Source organism: Madurella fahalii (assembly GCF_045866475.1).
Source record: "Madurella fahalii IFM 68171 DNA, scaffold_1, whole genome shotgun sequence".
NCBI classification, from domain to species: Eukaryota; Fungi; Ascomycota; class Sordariomycetes; order Sordariales; genus Madurella; species Madurella fahalii.
Genome location: NW_027263971.1, coordinates 5978730 through 5997277, shown reverse-complemented (window position 1 = coordinate 5997277; position 18548 = coordinate 5978730). Strand labels below are relative to the sequence as shown.

The 18548-nt window shown below is 56.5% G+C and overlaps 7 protein-coding genes across 7 annotated transcripts; 4 read left to right on the top strand and 3 right to left on the bottom strand.

Annotated features, from left to right (window-relative positions):
* Positions 1–1277: 1277 nt before the first annotated feature.
* Positions 1278–2538, top strand: MFIFM68171_01826 (uncharacterized protein; the record flags this gene model as incomplete). Its single annotated transcript, XM_071057248.1, has 3 exons — positions 1278–1410; positions 1785–2157; positions 2220–2538. 3 exons carry the CDS (start codon positions 1278–1280, stop codon positions 2536–2538), a joined length of 825 nt encoding a protein of 274 aa, XP_070913349.1.
* A 2488-nt stretch (positions 2539–5026) lies between these two features.
* On the top strand, positions 5027–6354 carry MFIFM68171_01825 (RNA 3'-terminal phosphate cyclase domain-containing protein; the record flags this gene model as incomplete). The annotated part of the gene is made up of 2 exons (XM_071057247.1): positions 5027–5177; positions 5249–6354. 2 exons carry the CDS (start codon positions 5027–5029, stop codon positions 6352–6354), a joined length of 1257 nt encoding a protein of 418 aa, XP_070913348.1.
* A 312-nt stretch (positions 6355–6666) lies between these two features.
* Positions 6667–8337, bottom strand: MFIFM68171_01824 (THIF-type NAD/FAD binding fold domain-containing protein; the record flags this gene model as incomplete). The annotated part of the gene is made up of 3 exons (XM_071057246.1): positions 6667–7136; positions 7189–8068; positions 8167–8337. The coding sequence occupies 3 exons, from the start codon at positions 8335–8337 to the stop codon at positions 6667–6669; spliced, it is 1521 nt and encodes a 506-aa protein (XP_070913347.1).
* A 1635-nt stretch (positions 8338–9972) lies between these two features.
* On the top strand, positions 9973–12631 carry MFIFM68171_01823 (cysteine--tRNA ligase; the record flags this gene model as incomplete). The annotated part of the gene is made up of 4 exons (XM_071057245.1): positions 9973–10127; positions 10200–10332; positions 10394–11139; positions 11200–12631. The coding sequence occupies 4 exons, from the start codon at positions 9973–9975 to the stop codon at positions 12629–12631; spliced, it is 2466 nt and encodes an 821-aa protein (XP_070913346.1).
* Positions 12632–13312: 681 nt separating this feature from the next.
* Positions 13313–14098, top strand: MFIFM68171_01822 (Short chain dehydrogenase; the record flags this gene model as incomplete). The annotated part of the gene is made up of 1 exon (XM_071057244.1): positions 13313–14098. The coding sequence occupies one exon, from the start codon at positions 13313–13315 to the stop codon at positions 14096–14098; it is 786 nt and encodes a 261-aa protein (XP_070913345.1).
* A 410-nt stretch (positions 14099–14508) lies between these two features.
* On the bottom strand, positions 14509–15000 carry MFIFM68171_01821 (uncharacterized protein; the record flags this gene model as incomplete). The annotated part of the gene is made up of 2 exons (XM_071057243.1): positions 14509–14595; positions 14716–15000. The coding sequence occupies 2 exons, from the start codon at positions 14998–15000 to the stop codon at positions 14509–14511; spliced, it is 372 nt and encodes a 123-aa protein (XP_070913344.1).
* Positions 15001–15903: 903 nt separating this feature from the next.
* Positions 15904–17998, bottom strand: MFIFM68171_01820 (Acyl-CoA ligase SID4; the record flags this gene model as incomplete). The annotated part of the gene is made up of 2 exons (XM_071057242.1): positions 15904–17757; positions 17810–17998. 2 exons carry the CDS (start codon positions 17996–17998, stop codon positions 15904–15906), a joined length of 2043 nt encoding a protein of 680 aa, XP_070913343.1.
* Positions 17999–18548: the final 550 nt, after the last annotated feature.

The following is an 18548-nucleotide window of genomic DNA, read 5'->3' as shown; positions in this document are numbered from 1 at the left end:
CATTTGTATCCGCGAAGGAGAAGAATAATCACCTCATGATCAGTCCAACAGAGGGGGTTGCCGACAACCTTCGGGATCCGTTAAGGGCTAGCTGCCGAGGTCGAAGTTTTGGCAGCGATATACTGGGCCCGTACGTTCACCGGAAACCGGGTGAGGGACCAGGAGGTATTCTACCGTTAAGTTGTTAAACTGTCGGATGTGCAACTAGAAATCTAAGTCAAGAGGGGAACAGGGCCGAAAGAGGATGTTCAAGAGAAGTGGCGCCTGTTTGTGGCGCCCCTAAGTGATGCGCTGCAAATTCTATGCACGTCGCTAGATGCGTCCTAATAATTCTGTAACTCGTTGAGGAGACCACTTCAGCCGAAGCAGAATGTCTCAGTGTGTTACCCTCCAAAACCAAATGGGAAAAACCGAGAAGGCTAGAAATGGAGTCTTTGGGGGTTGGCGGGGGGCTCGTGGAGAGACGCACACGCAGCCTTCCCCGTCGACAAAGAACAGTCCGATGGATAGAATTTGAGCACCACGCGCAGTATCCGATCCTGTGGCGTCCCGTTGAAGATTGCTTGCGGAATCCCAATAAGTCGTCTTGCAGGTTGGGCACCCCCAATCTGGCAATGCAACACACAAGATGTGTGAGAGAAGTGTATTTTTCAATGTTGAGCATCACGGCCCTCGCATTGATTCGATCGGGAATGCATCCATACGCGAGGAGCCATTTCGCGCAGGACAGAGCCTTGTAAGGCGTAAGGCGTTCAGGCCAGATGCCCATGTGCCCGCGCCATCCCGGCGCCTCTATAACGAAGAGCCCTGTGTTCCCCAGGGCGCCGAAGAGGGAGTTGGCGCGGGTGGTGGGTGGGACTTGCTGGCCGATGACCCAGAAAGTTCACGCAAGTGGCTGTGGGCGCCTCGAGGCAGCGCCATATGACAACACTCGCATTGGTGGCAACCCTGCGCACCAGCGCCACCGGCGACAGTTGGTAAATTTGGCTTTCCGAGGGGATGGGAAAGTTCGCTCATGTATCCAGCTCCTCGCTCCCAAATGGCCCGAGGCGCTTTCTCCCTCTTCTGAGCTGCTTTCTCCGATGTATTCTCCGTCCATCGTCCAGCAATCCAACGACCTCGGAAATGATCAGGGGCCTGGAGTGCCCTGCTGACTCTAGGCTGCTCACCAAGCCGAAGGGGCCTAGAAATGCTGGTCATAGAATGCCATTGTTCTGTGTTGACCCCAAGGGGTAAAACACGCGCCCTTCAACGGGATTCACCCCTTCCTTTCCACCATGCACCGTCGACTACCGGACACCGCTCTTCCAAGTCGAGCGCTATCCGATTTAAACGGTGCCATGAACCTCAAGGCCCAGTCCTCGTATTCGGTCGAGAAACGTCTCCGAGAGAGCGGCGGGACACTCTTCCGTGAGGTCGAGAACATACCCGACTGGTCTCTGCAGTTGACTCGTCTCAGGGGTTCTCCATCCCACATACGTGTCGGATCGGCTTTGGTGGCATTGGGATAATGTGCACATACACCCACAAGGCATTTTAAACCCCGTCTGCTAGCCAATCCTTTCCAGGGGTACATGCAACTCTGGTGCCAGGCGGGGGAAAACTTCTGGTGCGATGTTTTTTTTTTTTTCTCCCTCTTTCCTCATTGCTGTGTTGTGATGCCGCAAATCATCTTCCTTCCACACAAAACCAACCCAGCCTCTTCCAGATCTTGTTTTTCAACACCGAATCAAGATCATCATCCTTCGCCTCCGGGCAGTTTTATACTTGTTTGTGGTTGACAGCCGGCAACGAGCCGTCCCGCCACCTAGGTCTAGAGGAGAGCGGGATAGGCTACATTCCTCACCAGACCGGTATGGCTGCCGAGTCCGGCACCCAAGTTCCGCCGACACCCACGAGCCCTATGATCACCGGGCAGACTCGCCAACATGATTCGGCTCACCAGATGACCCAAGCTGCAGGAGGCCCGAACCCAGACTCAGACAGAGCCGAAGGCTTCGGTAACGAGAAGGCAAGCACGTGCCCCGATGTCATCGATACCGGGGACGGAACTCTAGAGCAAGGAGTCCTTGATGTTGCCGGCCCCGGTGGGCAAGATAGCGACTCGGTGTCGGATGCGTCTGTGTGGTCTATCAATGCCCAGCACGGGTCTTCAAGGTGGGAGAGCCGACTCACATCCGTGTTTGCTTGTGGGCGAGGTCGCTAACATCGCCTTGTAGTCCGTCACAGGCATCACGGGACCCCAGCGCGCCCTACAACGAGCCCGTTGCCACTGCCTCGTCGGCAGAGGCTACCGACACTTATATCCAACAGCGCCAAAGGGACCGTCATCCTCGCATTCCTGAATTCCCGTACGAAAAATCAGTCGACGAAGAACAAGAGGCGATTGTGGCGCAGGCTATCGAGCCCCTAGGCCGGCTCCGATTGTCGACTCTCGGGCCGAATGACATCGTTTCACCATACCTCACGGAGATCGTAGAGACGATGGGGGAGTTGATCCTTGAGGATTCGGATTTAGAGCGAGTCGATGAAATGTGAATGCAGGAGCTCCGAAGAACGGCAACTCAACCTCCCGACATGTATTTGATTCGGCAGGTTGGGGTATCGGCGGGGGGGGAGCGGCCGATAATTATGTATTCGTTCTAGTTTCTCTCGTTGCAAAACAGTTCCAGTACTAAGTTGTAGTATGTTGAGTCTAGATTGTCACAAAAAGAAATACCATCATGGAATTCGCCACCACGCCGGCGTCCGTTTCGAAGCTGGCCGTGGCGACAGACCTTCACATTGGTCTCCTTAGTCGACAACTCGCCGCCGTCCGCGGGCACCCGTCGTCCATTCAATACACCTAACCACCACCGAGAGGCGTTCTGACCCGTCGCCTTCATTTCCTCGCTGCTGAAACGGTTACCGAAGGCTGCTACAGCCGGGAGGCGACGTAAATCGTTACACACCCCTTTCGGTTGCCCGATGGCTGGAGGAACCCCGTTTGTTCTTTCCGGCAGATGTCGATTGGATAACCCACGTGGGATTAGATCCAATCATCAACCAAAGGCTTACCCATGCCCGTTGTATACGGTACCTTATCTTTGATACATACTTCTCGCGTCCCTGCACCACACCCGTTCGGTTGAAGCCGCCTAGGGGGCATTTGCCTCGCTGTGCAGGTGATAAGTGACATCCCGAGTTTCTACGCCGTCAGGTGATAGCGCGCTGGGCTATACAGAGGGGTTCTTTCACAGTCTTCATGCCCGGGAGCTGCCACCGTGCTCCATCGCACCTTAAGATTTCGGAGGCGTCACGCCACTTACCGACAATCGAGGAGGGCAAAGAAGGGCTTCCTTGGGAGACAAACCGTTCGTCTCGATGTGTTATTATCACCCGCATCCGTCTACCCTCCCATTCGTCAGGGGAATTTTTTTTTTCTTTCCTTCTTTCCTTTTCGTTTCTTTTTTTCCTCTTCTTTCCCTCCAACTCTCGTGCTGAAGGTCCATGGGTAGCGCGTCCTTGAAAGAGGGACCCCGTCGTAATGTCCGAGTTCATAGAGCCCGAGTCCCGCAAACGCCCCTTTCCGATCCCCCGGGGGCCACCGGCCCGGGCCGCGACAACGGCTGGCTAGTGCGAACGCTGACAGGGGCGATCCAGCGCATATCCACGTACTTCCCTACCCAAGGTAGGGTATATATGTAGCCAAGCGATCTGGCGGGCTTGCTAAACGCTAAAAATCCGGTTCTGGGCGCGGGGGGTTTACCGACTTGGCGTACCCCGGATCCGTGGACAGCACCCATCTTCCCATTGCTGGTCCCATTGCTGGCCAACTGTGGTAATGTATGCGCTTTAGATATCTTAATTTGACGAACGTCGTTTTGTCGGCGAATCCAGCCCGGTAGTTTCTGCGGTTCGCTAGTACCTGTCCGTAACGTGCCAGTGGCGGTCATTAGTGTCGTATCCTAGCTCACCACAGCGGTTCAGATGGTCCGTCACACCCAGTAGACAGTATGATATGGTGTCCCTTCTTCCCTTCTCACACTAAGGTTATATAGGTACGTAGGGACTCTGGTCGGATAAGTTGCTTTTTAGCGTGTAATTGGCGTTTGTGTGTTAAGGGGCCCATTCTGACGGATGGGTTTGTTATCTAGATTGTTGTTCGGCTATTTGATCGAGAGAAGGAGGAGAGGTACCTCGGGGGGAGGAGGGATTGTCATTACTGTTATGCCTGGAGATATACATATTTGGCCGTGGTCTAGGTGACGGGGCAAACAATAAACTACCGTCTCGCCGCTCAATGGCAACCTAAGCCACAGTGGCCCGAGTATGCTTGTCAAACGAAGCCTGGCTGGGGTCCCCCACCCGCAGATCGGGCGTGACAGGGAATCACTGCGCCGCAAGCCCTGCTAAGTTAGTGCCCGAAACGGGACAAGGGGGCACCCCATGGTGAGCATCAGCCACCAGCTGTTGCCCGATCACACGAACGGCCGAACAGGAGGCCGCCGCCCTGTGGCAAGGAAATGGGCGGCAGCCTGGCGAGGGTAAATGCAGTGGCTTTCTTGTTTTTACTAGCGCCTTTCAGCGCGTTCGGTCCCAGGCCACCGAGTGACTCAAACGGAGACCATCTGAGGGTCCGCATAACACTCGCCAGATAAAGTCTCAGAATCAAACAGACAGCAGAGTGCAGAGTGCCCTGATCAATCTGGTACCTGGATTGGAACCCAGTGGTGCATTTGAATCGCTGTTACTAGGAAATACCTCGATTCCTCTTGTCTTAAACCAACCTCATCCACTTTTTGGCAGGTCGCCTTCACACCCTCCTTTTCTCGCCTATTTCAAGTGCTTGCCTTGGGTTGAACAGCAAAGATTAGGACGACCGCATCCTCACCTGCACCCATCAATCTCAAGCAAAATTTGACAGCTGTGGATCCGGTAGGTTCCCACACACTGGATCACTCAATTGATTCTCTTAATAAACTATAGTGCTCAATCACTCACCGTGGTTATACAGGTGGGATAATCGCCGGACAGAAGCTTCGAGATGGAGGACCAGGAACCGATTGAGCTCGACGGCAGGACGGGTGAAGGCGGCGGCCAGCTCGTACGCATAGCCTGCGCCCTCGCTGCCGTCGCTACCCAGCCGATTCGCATTACCCATGTGCGGGGCAATCGGGAAGGCCCTAGAGGCGGAGGTATGCGAAACCCTCCCCCCCAACTTACCACAACCCCCTCAAACATCCCAACTAACGGAACCACGCCAAAGGCTTGAAATCACAGCATGTGACCGCAATTGAATACCTCGCCAAAGCAACGGCTGCTGACGTCACGGGCCTCTCGGTCGGCAGCCACACGCTGGAATTCCGTCCCCGGCTGAAGCCCTCGGCGCTCGTAGAAGACCGCACCATTAAGATCTCGGCCGACTCGCCCGCCGCATCCACCATGCTCATCTTCCAGGCCGTCTTCCCGTTCCTCCTCTTCGCGGGGACCGACAAGGGCGACCCGATTACGCTCGAACTATCAGGCGGTACCAACGTTTCGTTCTCGCTCTCCTACGAGTACCTCGACCAGGTCCTCCTCCCAACGCTGCAGGACGCTTTCGGCATCGCCGTGGAGCGCAAGCTGCACAGTCGCGGCTGGAGCCTGGGCAAGCCGCAGCGCGGCAAGGCCACCTTCAAGTTCACGCCGCTGAAGCCGGGCGAGACGCTCAAGCTAAAGGAAGAGGGGATCGTATACGGCGGCGGCGCTCCCGGCCCGGACGTGGAGATTGAAGAGGTCGACGTGTCACTGATTGTCCCCGCTGAGATGCAAGACTCGATGACCGAGACGCTCGTGGCGGGTATGGAGGAGCTATTCCCGGGAGTAGAGGTCAATTTCAAGATCATCGAAGACAGCGGCGCAGATTCGAGGATATATATCCTGCTGGTGGCCAAGGCGGGCGGGCTGCGCTGGGGGAGAGATATCCTTGCATCAGCACCGAAGAAGATGAAGGGCAAGTCCGGCTCGCGACAAATGATCTCGCTGTGTGAGGACATCTCTCGCCGAGTGTCTAAGAAACTACTTGATGAGGTGTCAACTGGCGGCGTGGTTGATGAGTTCTTACAGGATCAGCTGGTCATCTTCCAGGCCTTGAGTGAGGGCAGGACGTCATTTCCGCGAAGCAACGGAGGGCTCGAGCAGGCCATGGACAAACTAAAGATTTCCGAGGAGATGCACAAGGACAGAACAAACGGGCCGTTCGGAGAAGGGAGCACACATACAACCACAGCGCGATGGGTGACTGCACAGTTGCTGCCGAACGTTAGGTGGTACAACAAAGGCGAGGTCTGCGAAGGCGTTGGGATGAGTATGGGCGTGGGGAAAACACGGTAGGGCACGACTGCCTGGTCCGGGTGAAGCGTACATGGCGTTTAATTATGCGGGTTCGCGGGTCGTACGAATTCGGGTTGGGGCAGGAGTCCCCTAACATTTCTTATCCTATTGAGCGCTAGTTAGCGGGAATCTCGTGGATAACATCACCAATACCCAGTTAGATCTTTAAACATGTACGAATAGAAGCAGTACGCAGTAGCCCCACCCTTTTTGAGGATGAAGAAGAGGAAAACATTAGACAAGGAGACTCACGGGATGTAGCAGCCTTGGAAGCTTGTCCCCTTTCTTCCTATCACATTGTCCGTTCTGGAGTCATCTAAATTGTTCGTAGGCCTCGGCTTCCTTCTGCCGTGCCGCAACCAGCTCAATCACCTCCCGGTCGTACAGATCCTCAAGGCTTTTGTCACCCTGCAGCACTTCTTTCTGGTGTCTGGTGGCCTCCTCCTTTGTCATGCATACCAGATCCCGAAGCCGAAGGTTGGAAGACTTCTGCTCCGCATTCCCTTCGCCGATGCGGACCAAGGTGGTTTCTTGGGGCTTCTTCCACCTTATCAGCATGAGCTTTGTCGGAATGCCCGTGACGGCGCTCCTCCCCCTGAATACTTCTTCCACTAGGAAAGCAATGTCGCCCGGGGTGATAGGGACCTTGAGACCGATGCAGACGTCGGTTCGGCCGCCTTCGATCATGCGCACAATCTTTTCCTCGCTCGCCTGGACGTATGCGAGGATGGCCTCGTACATCTTATCCCGGGCCTTGGCTGGCTGATAATCGATGGGATAACCTGGGGAGAGTCAATACCGTCGATACCTGGTAAGTCGCAGCGGTTGGCTCACCTGTAAGCTTCAGAATAACGTGGTTCGCCACCGTGTATCCGAAAACAGCCGGCATCGTCCCCAGTACCGGCAGGATCCGCACCCGAAAGTCGGGTAGCACGCCTAGATCGCCCACCGACCCCTTCTGGAACTCCTCCTCGGCAAGCGGCAGCAACGCCGCCTTGCCCTCGCCCATTTTCTCAGTCGAATAAACGACCGGAATCCCACTGCTCACCCCCAGCAGCTTCAGCCGTCTCCTCGTAGCCCTCGACAGCCCATCCTCGAAACTGGCCCCAATATCCCCGACCATGACCCTAGTCGGATCACTCTTGGTCCCGGCTCCCATAGCCGAAATGACGGGCAGCCCCTTGTCATGACAATACTTAAGCAGCTCGACCTTGCTCTCGATATTATCAATGGCGTCAATCACAAAATCCGGCATCGCGCCGCCTCCATCCCCTTCCCAGCCGCCCAGCAAGTCGGCCGCCACCTTGCCCTCAAACTTCTGCAGGCGCAGGTCGAACCGCACCCACGGCGTCACCGCGACGAGCCGCCGCTGCAGGCACTGCACCTTGGGCAGGCCGACGTCGGCGAGCGTGGCGACGGCGTGCCGGTTCAGCGAGCTGAGCGTGACCTGGTCGAAGTCGACGAGGCGGAGGCGGCCGACGCCCGAGCGGGCGAGCGCGGCGCACGCGTGCGACCCGACCCCGCCGCAGCCGACCACCACGACGAAGGCGGCGCGGAGCCGCGCGAGCCCCGCGTCGCCGAGGAAGACGCGGTTGCGCGCCAGCTGCTCCAGCACCAACTCGTCGTCAAAGTCGCCGTTCTGCGCGCGGTGCGCGAGGACCTGGTTATGCTCGTCTTCCTTGTCCGGTTTGGGGAGGGGGCCGACGCGGGTTAACTGTTTATTATTATTCTCAGGTAAGCGAACTGTAGCTGTGGGTAGGTTGATGATTCGGGAGGGAGGGTGATTGGAGTTGTAAAAAAATATGCGCCTACCGTTTGGAGGCCAGGATCACGGTCGTTAGGCCCCGGGATAGATTGCTTTAGGCGAGAGACTCGGTCGCCTTGTTGCAGGCGCTGGTAGCTTAGGATGGCCCCGGCGGCGACTGCTGCGGACACGACGGCGGTTGCTGTTAACTGCACCCTTGAGTCGGAAAGGGACGCCATCCTGTTTGCTTATATTTGAGAAGAGACCCGTGATTATATTAATTGAATGGTCGTTTCCATATCCAAGCGGATGTGGCAGGCGATTGAGCGGCGAATCACCAAGGGTTCTTGGACCGTTGCTGTTAAATTTAAGTTTGGATCGACGTTTCAGGTTGGCATGGTCTCCCCAGACCCACTGCACTATTTTTGGGAGGCTCGAACATCCCTGGCTCAGTTACAGCGCATTTTCGGGGCAGCTCATGAGTGGTCACCCTAGCAAGGCCCAATTCTTAGTGAACTGCATAAGCGGCATGCTGTGCCCTGAATCCGTCAAAACCCCCATGATTGTCCATAGAAAAATTGTGAGATAGTCTACGTGAAATCTTTGAGACGTCGGGAACCGGTATCACATATGGAACACCCGCCTTGCAAGACCGAGACCCTTATCCCAAAACCTTCGCCGCAGATTTATTCGCCCATCCTTCGGCCATCCATGAGGCCAATGTCCGGAATGGGGGAGACTGAAACCATAAGCCATAGTGTGAAACCCGCCCAAGCTCGCCAGTATCGACTGCCTGGTCATGGTTGATCTAACGAGAAAGCGCAGGCCTGACGCCGGCGCAGCATACTTGTTATGGGACCATGAGGCGTATCGACTTGGCCAACAGCTTTAAATACGAACCGGGAATATAATCTAACTCCAACTGGTGACGCCAGGACATAGCCATATTGGTCATGCCGATCCATATCCTCACAAGGTTCCGTCACTGTGGTGTATTTTCCGGAGGTGCGTTCGACCATTTATGATGGCATCCTTGATACCTTCGGCATGCCATCGGATAATCTCATCCCTTTGTAGCTCTGAAAAGTCGGCGCCCGAACGAGGGAACATCAGACGGAAGAGTGGACCGCTTCCCGCTGCTGGAAATTCAACGGCCCGCGCGAGGTGGTCCGCATCAGCGATGAAGACCGGCTCAACGTCTCCATGTAGTTTTCCAACGACAAGTGCGGAGGGGTAATCGGAGAGCGGCGTGGCTATTGCCATGGGAAGTTGCGTCAAGGCGGGAGGAGGTGGTTGATGTGGGAGAGAAGCACGTCGAAACGGTCCGTGGATTGACTCCCTCCCTGGACTAAAAAAACAAGTACACCAAAACCTGTCCATCACCACTCTGTTAAAAACGCACCTGAATTCGATAGTTTCGGGTACAGCCTGACGCCCATATCATGCTCTTTCTAAATCTATATAGTTCTTTGAGATCTGGGGTGATCTGATCTACTCAATCGTTAATCGAATCTTTTTGACGATCGCCCAGCCCTCCTCTTACATACCTTGGTCTCAGCCTCATTCTTCCGGGCTAGCCCGGAGTGTCCGGGGGGGGGGGGGGAGGGAAGGGGATTTTGACTCCAAAAAGAGTGGGGCTGTCATGCCTGGTGTTTGCAAAGGCACAAGCATGCTTTTTCGGGACCACCTATTTCTCCCCGCTCCCGCATTCTCCAATGCTTGGCATCCACTGAGTCACAGCACCCTGCAGAACTCGACACCTGTTCTCCATGTCCCACCTGCTGAGAACAAATGTCACCAGCCTCACTCTGCATCGTCTTCGCCCAAGTCTGATCCAAGTTAAAATCGCCTGCAATCCAGCCTGGAGGCGCATCATGGCCTCCGCAACGCGCGTGCAGCCGCCATGGGAGCCCCCGCGACCATCCTACTCCCCCTCCGACCTCAAACTCCCTCACTTAAAGGTGTTCAATTCCCTCACTAAAGCGAAAGACACCTTCATACCGGAGAAGAGCGATGTCGTTACCTGGTAGTAAGTTGACCTTGCAATGCTTGATGCTGGTCTCTGAACTCTACTCTGCTGACGACGAATCTCACCCCGCAGCACCTGTGGGCCGACTACTTACGACGACGCGCATCTTGGGCATGCTCGGAATTATGTTTCGACCGACATAATCCGCCGTATAATGCGAGATTACTTCCAGCTGCCCGTCCAGTTCGTCATGAATATTACCGACGTACGTCGCACCGTTTTCCCTTGCGCAAACGTGTCGCTGATGAGGCGCATGCACCGAACAGGTCGATGACAAGATCATCCTCCGCGCCAGGCAACAGTATTTCTTCGAGCAATTCAAAAAGGAGCACGGTGGAAAAGCAGATGGAGCCCTCGGTACCACTGCTCTAGAGACTATCCGGGCGGCTTTCCAACAATTCGTGCGCACGCGTCTTCCGCTTCTGCCAGATGATGTCGCGCCGGAAACATATGGGAAATTGGTGGGGCAACATTACAAACGGGTCCTCGATGGCGAGGCCCTGACGCCAGGCGATGTGCCAGGAGATAAGGAGGCCAAGCTGAAGATGCACATCAAGGCAGCAGCTGCTGCTGCCGAAGCCCTCCAACACCCGTCCACTTCGTCATCTCTCCTACAACAGACAGAGGATATTCTCCTACCATACCTGGACTCATTGCACAGCTCCAGTATCGATTCCCACGACCATGAGTTATTCCTTGGTCTCACTCGCAAGTTCGAAAATCGTTTTTTCGAAGACATGGGTGCCCTCAATGTGCTAAAGCCGGACGTCTTGACCCGCGTGTCCGAGTATATCCCGCAAATTGTCAGCTTCGTGGCTAAGATTGTCGACAACAAGTTCGCGTATCAGACTCCTGACGGTTCCGTCTATTTCGACATCGAGGCTTTTGAGAAAGCCGGCCACGTCTACGCCCGGCTCGAACCTCACAGCAGGAATGACAAGGGTCTCTTAGCTGACGGCGAAGGCTCGCTTACACGCACATCGGTCAAGCGCAACGAAAGTGACTTTGCTCTGTGGGTTTCCTCTCTGTCTAGCTTCCAGGGAGCACCAACTTGATCACTGACTCGCCACAGTTGGAAAGCTAGTAAGCCGGGTGAGCCGTCATGGCCCAGTCCTTGGGGAGAAGGGCGTCCAGGTTGGCATATCGAGTGCTCCGCCATGGCATCAGCAGTTCTGGGCCGAGTCATCGACTTGCACTCTGGGGGCTGTGATCTGCGCTTTCCACATCACGACAATGAGCTAGCTCAGTCAGAAGCGTACTGGACAGTCGACAATGCTCGCGTCCAGTGGGTCAACTACTTCCTCCACATGGGCCACCTGAGTATCCAGGGGTTGAAGATGAGCAAAAGTCTGAAGAATTTCACCACTGTCCGCGATGCCTTGCTTCAACCAGAATGGACCTCGCGATCCCTTCGCATCTGCTTCTTGTTAAGCCCTTGGCAAGATGGTATTGAAGTAACAGAGGATGTGTTGAAGGCCACGGCGGCTTGGGAAAGCAAGATGAACAACCTGTTCGTCAAGAGCCTGGAGGCTGCTCGGGGCCGCGGAAATAGCACGACGGATCTCTACGATGAGCAGAAGGCCAGTCCGACGGACCGACAGCTCTTCGCTGCGTTGGAAGCGGCAAAAGAGAGGCTGGATGAAGCACTACGCGACTCGTTTAACACGCCGGCGGCTATGCGAGTCCTGTCTGATCTCGTCAACGAGTACAATCTTGCTTCTAAACCGTCCGATGGCATACTCTTGCTCATCTCAAGCTGGATAACCCGCATTGTTACCATTTTCGGTCTAGACCCCGAAGGCGACTTCAAGGATGCAACACGCGTGGCATGGTCCGGCCTTGAGATCCCAGCCATGGCCCGCCCCTATATCTATGCAGCGTCCGAGCTACGAGACAAGGTCAGGCAGCTCGCCTGTGCCCAGGCTATCGATCACACGGCGCTCCAGGAAAGCATCGATGAGGCTCGCGGGCCGCTGAGCAAGACTGGTGCTGAAGTGCAGGCAACGACGGAGTTGGATACTACCGCTCACGCGCAGGTCTTGGACATGTTCATCCAAGATACCACCAGACTTGCGCAAGAAAAGGCGCCGGCAAGGGATCTTCTTGAACTTTGCGACCAGCTCCGAGATACGCACCTCTGGAACCTCGGAATCTATCTCGAGGACCGCGACCCGCCACTACCCGCCGTGGTGCGCCCGGTTGATCGGTTCTTACGAAATACTCGGGCCGCACGCGAAGCCGATGCCGCTGCTAAGGCGGAGGCGAGGCGAAAGAGGGAGGAAGAAGAGGCAGAAAGGAAGAGAGTGCTCGCTGAGAAGGCAAAGAAGAGCCACTTGGAGTTGTTCCGAACGGACGAGTTCTCGGAGTGGGACTCGGATGGCATTCCACTAAAAGACGCAAGCGGGACGGAGATTTCGAAGAGTAGGAGGAAGAAGTTGGTAAAGGAATGGGAGAAGCAAAAGGCCCTGCATGAGGCATGGTTGGCTGCAAATGCGGCCAGCTAGTAGAAGCATGTCTCTGGAAGCGTTACCGTTCTGCTCTCTCAATAGAAGAAGTAACTCGCCGTCGACGATAGACTGGAGCAGCAGGCGTTGGAGCATTTCGTCGTTCGAGAACTCGAGCAACTTTTGACATGGGCAAAGGAGTTTGGGAGTCTGATCCCCGTTACCCCCGCCTGACATGGTTGAGTTTCTCGTTTTGCGTTTCATTGGTGCCTTGCCCGAAGTGAAACGCTGGTTAGCTACAAGTCAGCTCGGAGTCGCATTCGGGTTCGCTTCCCGCCCCTCGAGCCCCCTTTCCACTCCCTCCGACCACCCACGTGCTTCGCATTCGAATCCGGGTTCTCGATAATAATAAAAGCCCTGAGAGGGTTCCAGTGCTTGTGGGCCCCTGCGGGGCCGCGCGTCGGCCGCTGCTCCGCTCCCGGTGACTCCGACTCAACTTGGCTATTGAACCCGGGCATGCATCCGCTCAACCCCGCAAACAGAGGTTACGAGGTGTCAGTTCTCTCAGCCGCGGACCAGCTATAAGAAGGGCGGCTGGACCGACCAACCTAACTACCGCTCCACAAGTTGACGATTGACTCCATCTAAGTTCTTCTCAGGGTAGGACAAACTTCATTTTCCGTTCAAGAACGAATCCGAGTTCTAATTGGTGGTCTAACGTCTTCGTTGATATCCTCCATAATGGCTTCTGCTCAGGGCAAGACGGCTATAATCACAGGTGCCGCCGGCGGTCTCGGCAAGGCCATCGCAGACGCCTTCCTGGCAGCAGGTGCCAATGTTGTCATCTGTGATGTCAACCTCCAGCGTATCGCCGCGGTCGATGATGAATGGGCCAAATCTCACGCTGGCAAGTTTCTTACCCAGCAAACGGATGTCACGGACGAGGCCGCCGTGCAGAAGCTTGTCGACCTTGCCGTCGCAAAATTTGGCCGCCTTGACATCCTTGTCAACAATGCCGCTATCATGGACGACTTCTCCCCCGTCGGGGCCTGCTCCAAGGAGATGTGGGACCGCGTCCTCAACATCAATCTGAACGGTCCCTTCATCACCACCAAGGCCACCATTGCCCAATTCGAGAAGCAGGAGCCCGCCGGTGGCGTTATTATCAACATCGGCTCCAACGCCAGCATCTACGGCTTCAAGAGCGGCACCGCCTACACCGTTTCCAAGGCTGGCGTCATGGCTCTAACCAAGAGCACGGCCGGGTTCTACGGGGACAAGGGAATCTACTGCGTTGCCCTGCTGCTGGGCGGCATGGGCAACACAAACATCACGGACGCCTTTGCGCAGGGCATGCACATGGAAATGTTCCAGAAGATCCAGGCATCGCAGTCGCAATTTACGCCCGAGAAGAACGTGCCCATCGAGAGCGTCGCCAAGTACTGCCTCTTCCTTAGCGACAAGGACATCGCACCGAGCGCGAACGGGTCGTGCATTGCGTTTAACAAGAACTGGCCCGAGGCATAACGGGGCATGTATAGGGGGCATGAGTAGGAAGGGTTGCCAAGACAAGGCTCCAAGGGGTAAATAAACAGAAACCCTGAGCCGAGTCGATAACGTTAGTCGCTTCGGTCGCATCGTCGTAGCAGAAACGATTCTCACACCCAATTATAATCCCCATTAATCCCATGCTACTACTACTGTTGCTACTGCTACTGCTACTGCTACTGCTACTACATCCCATCGTCCGCTACCTTTCCAGTTTCTTTGATGAGCAAAGGAGGGTTGAGAAGGACCGTGCTAAGAAACCCTAGCCTAGCTAAGACAGAACAAGAACCAAGAGATCGCCCCTTAACGTTCCCCGTCCTTCGAAACCCTGGTTTGCCCGCCCAACCCCTTCCCGTGCCCTCTCCACCCAATGAGTGAAGCCCTTCGCTTTACCAGATGCGCCTGGGGACGCAGTACGGGCTCTGGTTCTGCCAGTTGTAGCTGCAAGTTTGGGTCCAGCCACACCAGCCGCCAAACTAAAATCGTGTTTTCATCGTTGTTAGCGGTGCTGCAATCTTTCCACGGCCCCCCCCCCCCCCCCCCCCCCCAGGCCTCTCCCGACAAAAAAATGAAAGATGATTTGTGTCAAAACTCACCACCCAGTGGCCGGACCAGTCGCAGACCCTCCAGCCACGGTTGTTCCACGTGCACGAGTAGGAGCCGGGCCGGCACTCCTGGCTGGGCGGGAACCAGTCGTGCTGGGTCTCGAAATTACCACCGGCGGCGGCGGCGACGCCGGCCCCAGCCATGTCGGCGGTCTCAGCCGTGTTGGCGGCTCCGGCGACATCGGCGGCTTCGGCTGTGTTGGCGACCTCGACGGGGCTGGGGGCGGCCATGGCGAGGCTGGCGGCCAGGGCAACGAGCACGGCGTGGAACTTCATTTTGTTGTCTTTTCGGGGGGGGAGGATTTTCTCAATGAGAGAGGCTTGTGCTTTGCTTGGGGTTGTTTTCTTGAGCAGGTGAGAGACTGGCTTGTGAAGGATGATGATGAGAGAGATGAGAAGGGATGGATCTGGGGGGTTGAGTTCGGCGGGAATATATACTTTTCCCTCCCCCCCCCTTTTTCCCGCTCACAACATACTGCACATCCATCACAACACAATCTCTCGTGCTAGATGGAAGCAAGTTCCTGTGGGGTTGCGGTAGAAACCAAGGTGGCTCAAGAATGCAAAGAAGACATGGAACGAGTCGTCTTGTGATTTGCATGTCTTGGTTGCTCGTTCTCGACCGGGCCCGCCTCGAAGCTGGGGTAGGAAAACCAGCTGAGACCACGTTCCTCGCTGAACACCTCCGGTATTACCATGGAACTGGCACCTATAGGGTTTTGAACATGACGTCGTTAATCTTCGATGTCTATGTAGTAGCAAAAGTCACATCCATCGGTGGTTTGGATATATAACGGGTTTTGCTGCAAGCGGGGCTTTGTGCAGCTGCGTCTCCCTGCAGTTCTGTCAGCCCGAACTACAGTTGCCGGTTCATATCTATCGTTTCTGTAGTAGCTGGGATGTGATTGGTGTGACGAGAAACTATGTTGGGAAGCTAGTAAACAAAACGGTCAGTCCGAGGAATGCTTCATCCGGCCAATCGGGCCTTTCGCGACAACAGCTCAGATCAATTCCAGGCTTATACCTGCCGCCTCGTCGATGCATTCCGATCCGCCTGTTTATGACGCCTCTATGCTTCACATTTCTGAGCACATTCATTTCACGCCTGCGACGCCGCGCTGCAGAATAACCAACCCCTGAATGTCTCGCACTAAATTTAACAACTCGTGCTCGAGCGTCTCACCTCCCAGCCGCCAGCAACTCCTTCGCCATATCCCTCAGCTTGAACTTCTGGATCTTGCCGCTCGCCGTCTTGGGATATTCGCGCACGAACCAAACATGCTTGGGCACAAGGTGGCTTGACAGGTGAGTCCTCACCCACTCCCGCACCATCTCCCTCGTGAGCACCTCCCCGTTCTTCTCGCCCACAACCTCCTCCCCTTCCGTCTTGACCGCGTCGCGCACAATAACAAACGCGCCGACGCTCTCCCCGTACCTCTCGTCCGGCACCCCGACCACGCTCGCCTCCGCCACGAGCGGGTGCTGGAACAGACAGTTCTCGATCTCCAGCGGGTGGATGTTCTCCCCGCCGCGGATAATCAAGTCCTTGATCCTCCCCGTGATCTCCACGTACCCCTGCTCGTCCATGCTCGCCTCGTCGCCGCTATACATCCAGACCACCTCCCTCCCTCCCTCGTCCATCTCCACCGTCCTCACCTCCTCCGTCCGCTCCTCATCCCCCCAGTACCCCTTCATGACCAGGTACCCCGCGGCCGCCAGCTCCCCGCGCTCCCCGATCGGCAACACCCTAGACCGATCCGCCGGGTCCACCACCTTGACCTTCGTATGCGGCATCGCCCTCCCCACCGACGCCGTGCGCTTCACAAACGGGTCGCCCGGCGTCGTCATGCAGCTGACGGGGCTCGTCTCCGTCATGCCATAGCAGATGACCAGGTCCCGCAGGCCCAGCGTGTCGTACAGCTTGCGCATGAGCGACTCGGGGACCGAGCTCCCCGCGCCGATGCCCTTGCGCAGGTGGGTCGGGAGCGCCCGGATGTGCTCCTCGGGGAGGATGTGTGGGCGCAGCAACTCCAGCATGGCGACAAACATGGTCGCGACGCCGTAGAGGCCCGTGGCCCGGTGCTCGGCGGCCATCTTGAGCGTGGCGAGCGGGTCGAAGGCGGGCGAGGGGAACAGGATGGCCGCGCCCGTCGTCGCCGTCGCCATGTAGCCGAGGACGGAGCCGAAGCAGTGGAAGAGCGGCGGCGGGCATACGATCAGGTCCGAGGGGTTGAGGCCCATGCGGTGGGCGATGAAGGAGCCGTTGTTGAGGATGTTGGTGTGCGAGAGCATGGCGGCTTTGGGATGCGACGTCGTGCCCGACGTGAACTGGATGTTGATTGTTTCCGACGCGGAAAGGGGTGCGTCCGGGGTGATCGGGCGGGTAGCGTAGCTCGAGGAGGTGCGGATCGTGCTGAGGTCCGGGATGAGCGAGGTGAATGGTGTGAGTGAGCGCAACGAGGCGAGAGGGGGAAAGTTGGATAGCGGGTGCGAAGCCGAATTGTCGACTACGACGGCTGTCTTGAGAGTGGGGATCTCGGGTGATTCAATGCGTCCCGATTCGAGATCCGGAATGACGGTTTGTAGAAGCGGTAGGTTGCTTCGCCCGCGGCAGGGTTTGTAGGAGAGATCGGTAACGGCGCCGATGATCAGCAGCTCAACCCCTAGGTGGTTCAGTGCCGCCGTGACCTGCTTGACGTTGAAACCCGGATTTAACGGGACGAGGATAGCGCCCAGCTTGAAGATAGCGTACGTAAGAGCGGCAAACTCGGCGCAGTTCCCTAGGCTCACGGCTACGCGATCCCCCTTCTTGACGCCCAGGGAGCGGAGGGAGTGGGCAATCGCGTTAGATGCGAGATCCAGACCGTCGTAGGTGAGTGTTGTCTCCGAAACAGCTGGGACGCCGCCGGGGGCAATGTTTGGCAGCGCATCTCGGCTTGTTGTCGGCGAGCGGGAGATGACGGCTGGGCGGTCACCGAATTGCGAGACGACAGAGGAAAAGTGTTCGGGGATAATGTGCGGGAGCAATGGCGGCTTCCGGAGTGTTAGTATAGCTCTCCAATTGTGGCCCGGATGGTCCTCATACCTCTGTCGGTCCCTGGCTGACGCTCATCGTCAACCCCCCGATCGTCCTCACCGCCCCGCCGCAAGCTCTCCCAGCACTCTGCCCGGCTTGCGCGCAGAGCGGGAGGGCTCGGGTGCGCCTGCGCAGGAATCCATTGCCCAGGGTCGAGGAGCACAGAACTCCTGTGGCCGGCCGAGAGTGAATGCGCATTGTGTTCCCCCCTTGTGCTCAGTCTGTTTAACCACCCAAGAGTCCCACCGAATCTCGAGCAACGTTCAGATTCGTCACAAACACGGCAGCATGACAAGGAACTCCTACCGAGGCGAGAAACAAGGCAGGTAAAGGATTGGAAAACAAAGAGGGACAGGAACAAGAACAGGAACAGGAACAGGGAGAAGACATCGCGACCTGTCGCGGAGTCGGGTCCAGTGATCGGCCTCGCTCAACCTCTAGCGTTGTCTGGCAGTCGATGACCGAGGCAAAGCCCCGTGCCTAAACACGGAAGGTCCAGCCCCCAGCGCGTCTTGGCAGTTGGAGGAGGGCCCTCGAGAAATGCGGGGTGTCAGCGGTTTCCCCACAGATACCCCAGCGTCCCCTATGTAATTAGCGTACAGTACGGTACAGTGCTGTGGGTATGTAACAGCGAGGACCGATGGTTGCCGCCTGTCACAGCTCCTGAAGTGCGCTGTCCTTGTTCGAGAACGATGCAGAATTCCAGCCACTCCCGCAATTATACTTTTCCTTGATCGTATCAATCGCA